Source organism: Arachis hypogaea, chromosome 8 (assembly GCF_003086295.3).
Source record: "Arachis hypogaea cultivar Tifrunner chromosome 8, arahy.Tifrunner.gnm2.J5K5, whole genome shotgun sequence".
Lineage (NCBI taxonomy): Eukaryota > Viridiplantae > Streptophyta > Magnoliopsida > Fabales > Fabaceae > Arachis > Arachis hypogaea.
The window spans coordinates 5,852,407-5,854,821 of record NC_092043.1 but is presented as its reverse complement, the minus strand read 5'-3'; the positions used below and the strand labels follow the sequence as shown (position 1 = coordinate 5,854,821).

The following is a 2,415-nucleotide window of genomic DNA, read 5'->3' as shown; positions in this document are numbered from 1 at the left end:
ACAAAAAAAATGACGACCTTAAGAAAAAAAAGTGAAACTCTTAAAACATATAGTTTCACCGTAAAAATAAGCCTTACTATTGTAGTCACTTGTTTATGTAGGTGAGACGCATGTTGGTTATGAATGTTTATGAAAAAGAAAACTATTAGAAATATGTTGATGCAACTATGGAAGGAAATCAATATTATATCTTTACAAAATAAAATAAAAAAATAATAAAATAATAGAAGAATAATAAAAAGAAAATATAAAAAAATTTTATTGTATGTTGTTGTTGTATTTTATGTAAAAATAATGTTATTTATTTATATTAATTACTAAATTGATTTTAAATTTTAAAATAAACTAAAACAATTTTATTAGAAAAAATTAAGTATAACTAACTAAAAAAAGGATAAGTATAACAAATTTTTTTTTTTAGAGAAAAGGGATAAGATAATAAATAAATATAACACAAAAATTTAATAAAAGACAAGAATACAATCAAAGGAGCACTGGGATTAACCAAAGAAAACAAAGCACTATGGTATGCTTAACTTGGTGGGAGCAGAGTATCCCATCCATTTATTTAAATAGTAGAAATCAAGATTGTATAGTAATAATAATAATGATATGGTTGTAGGTAGCTTAGGGAGAGAAAGGAGTGCGGTGGTGGGATGAATATGGAGTTGGTATGGCAATGAACTTGGTGAGTCCAGCAATGCAGTCACCGGCGCCGTTTTCGGGAGAGGCAAAGTAGTAAGGCCTCCACTGATCGAGTTTCACCTTGAATCCCTCTCCGCCACCTTCATGGGTGTTCCCCAACAGCTTTGCACCCCGGAACTCGCACGTTGTGTAGCTCCACATGGTGGGCAGCACGTACACACTCTGCGCCGCTGTGGCTTTGTTTGGTGCTGGATACTTGAACACTGCATTGTAATATATTAAACAATTTAGTCAAACATATCAAATTATCTAACAATTTTCGGTTATCAGTTTCACAAGAACGTACCTAGTGTATCATTGATGTGGAAGGGGCTGTTTTGTATGGTCCATTCGGTGTAGTTGGTGCCAGCACGCCACCCTTGAGAGCCTCCAACCAATATGCTTCGGCCCTCGCTGCCACCAGCAATCGAACAAGTTATCACAACCAACAGTACTGCTCCTCTAATTACTATAACACTATCCATTTGCTTCAAATTGTAGCTTGGTGTGTTTTAGCGCACTTGGGTGTTCCAACATATATATAGAATCATAGACTCAGCTTGGATCCGTTTTCAATTATTTTCTGTTATGTTTCCATCAAGTAGTAGTGGTGGTAGCCACACGGAACACAATCTCCAGCGATTGACACCAACTACTATAGTCTATAAGGCTTTCTTACAAAAAAAAAGGTCAATTAATAAGGTGAAAGGAATCTAAAAGAATGATGAGTTCGGCAAAGGTGCATAAACGAAAAACGGGAAAACAGAGTCATGAGTCTTCACTGATCACTTTTTTTAATCTAACTCTCAGAAATATGGATTGGTGAATTTGACAACTTTCAACGCTCTGGTTAATGGTCAAACGATCCAGAGGTTTTGTTCAAAACTGGGCTGAAAAGCCCACGCCAAATCATTAGGCCCACCATACAAATTTCCAACAGACGATAGGAAAAGGAGAAAATGATCCATGAGAATCGAATAAAACTATAAAATTAGTATAGGAATTCATTTTTAATTAGTTAATATTAATTAACTTTTTAAATTTAAGAAATTCTTATTTTTTAGAGAATTTAGTGTTTATGGTTTATAATTTAGAATCCTAAAAAAAAAATTTGATTCCTTAGTCCTTACTCCCTAGTATTACTGAATGGAAATTATATGATCTCAGCAACGCGAGCAGTTTTCAATTGTGATGGTGACAAGTGAAGAGCAGAAGAATAGAATGACTTCATGAGCAAGCAGCATAGCACTCCCTTCCGTTGAAGCAGTGATTTCCGGACATTCTGAATAACTGTGGCTATGTTGCTGACTGCTCATGAGTTGTTAAACGTAACACACATACATGCAGAGTGAATGAGACAAGCTAAGGAGAGGTAAGAGTAATCTGCATCCATTCATTCATCCTGTGCTTGTGATTTGTGAATGTTCAAACTTCAAACTCAAAGTCTCAAATCCTTCTTCCAGGTCACACACTCACCCATAGGACAGGACAACCATCATGACGTCATATTATTAGACAAATCACAAGTGAAGGACAAGGCTACTGCTGTCTATCAAACACAACACAACACAGTTGCTGTTCTTCTTTCTTAGCTTAGGTGGTCCTCTCCTGCCCTACCTTCATTTGTAAGTTTCACACATAAGACTTGTGGCCCCCTAACACTAACACTACCATTCCACAACATACAACATTTTTGGCTCTTCTTACTTAAAGCGGGAAAAACAAAAACAA

At 35.6% G+C, this 2,415-nt stretch overlaps 1 protein-coding gene across 1 annotated transcript; it reads right to left on the bottom strand.

Moving 5' to 3' along the window:
• Nucleotides 1–439: 439 nt before the first annotated feature.
• Nucleotides 440–1,458, bottom strand: LOC112708314 (uncharacterized). The gene is made up of 2 exons (XM_025760495.3): nt 992–1,458; nt 440–908 (listed from the first exon to the last, which is right to left on the bottom strand). Exons 1-2 carry the CDS (start codon nt 1,167–1,169, stop codon nt 628–630), a joined length of 459 nt encoding a protein of 152 aa, XP_025616280.1. The 5' UTR covers nt 1,170–1,458; the 3' UTR covers nt 440–627.
• Between the last annotated feature and the right edge of the window lie 957 nt (nt 1,459–2,415).

Excerpts from the sequence above, each read along its gene's own strand:
- LOC112708314 (XM_025760495.3), bottom strand. The coding sequence starts at position 1,169 with ATGGATAGTGTTATAGTAATTAGAGGAGCAGTACTGTTGGTTGTGATA. Across the intron at positions 909-991 it reads CCACATCAATGATACACTAG|TGTTCAAGTATCCAGCACCA; the intron begins GTACGTTCTTGT and ends ATTACAATGCAG.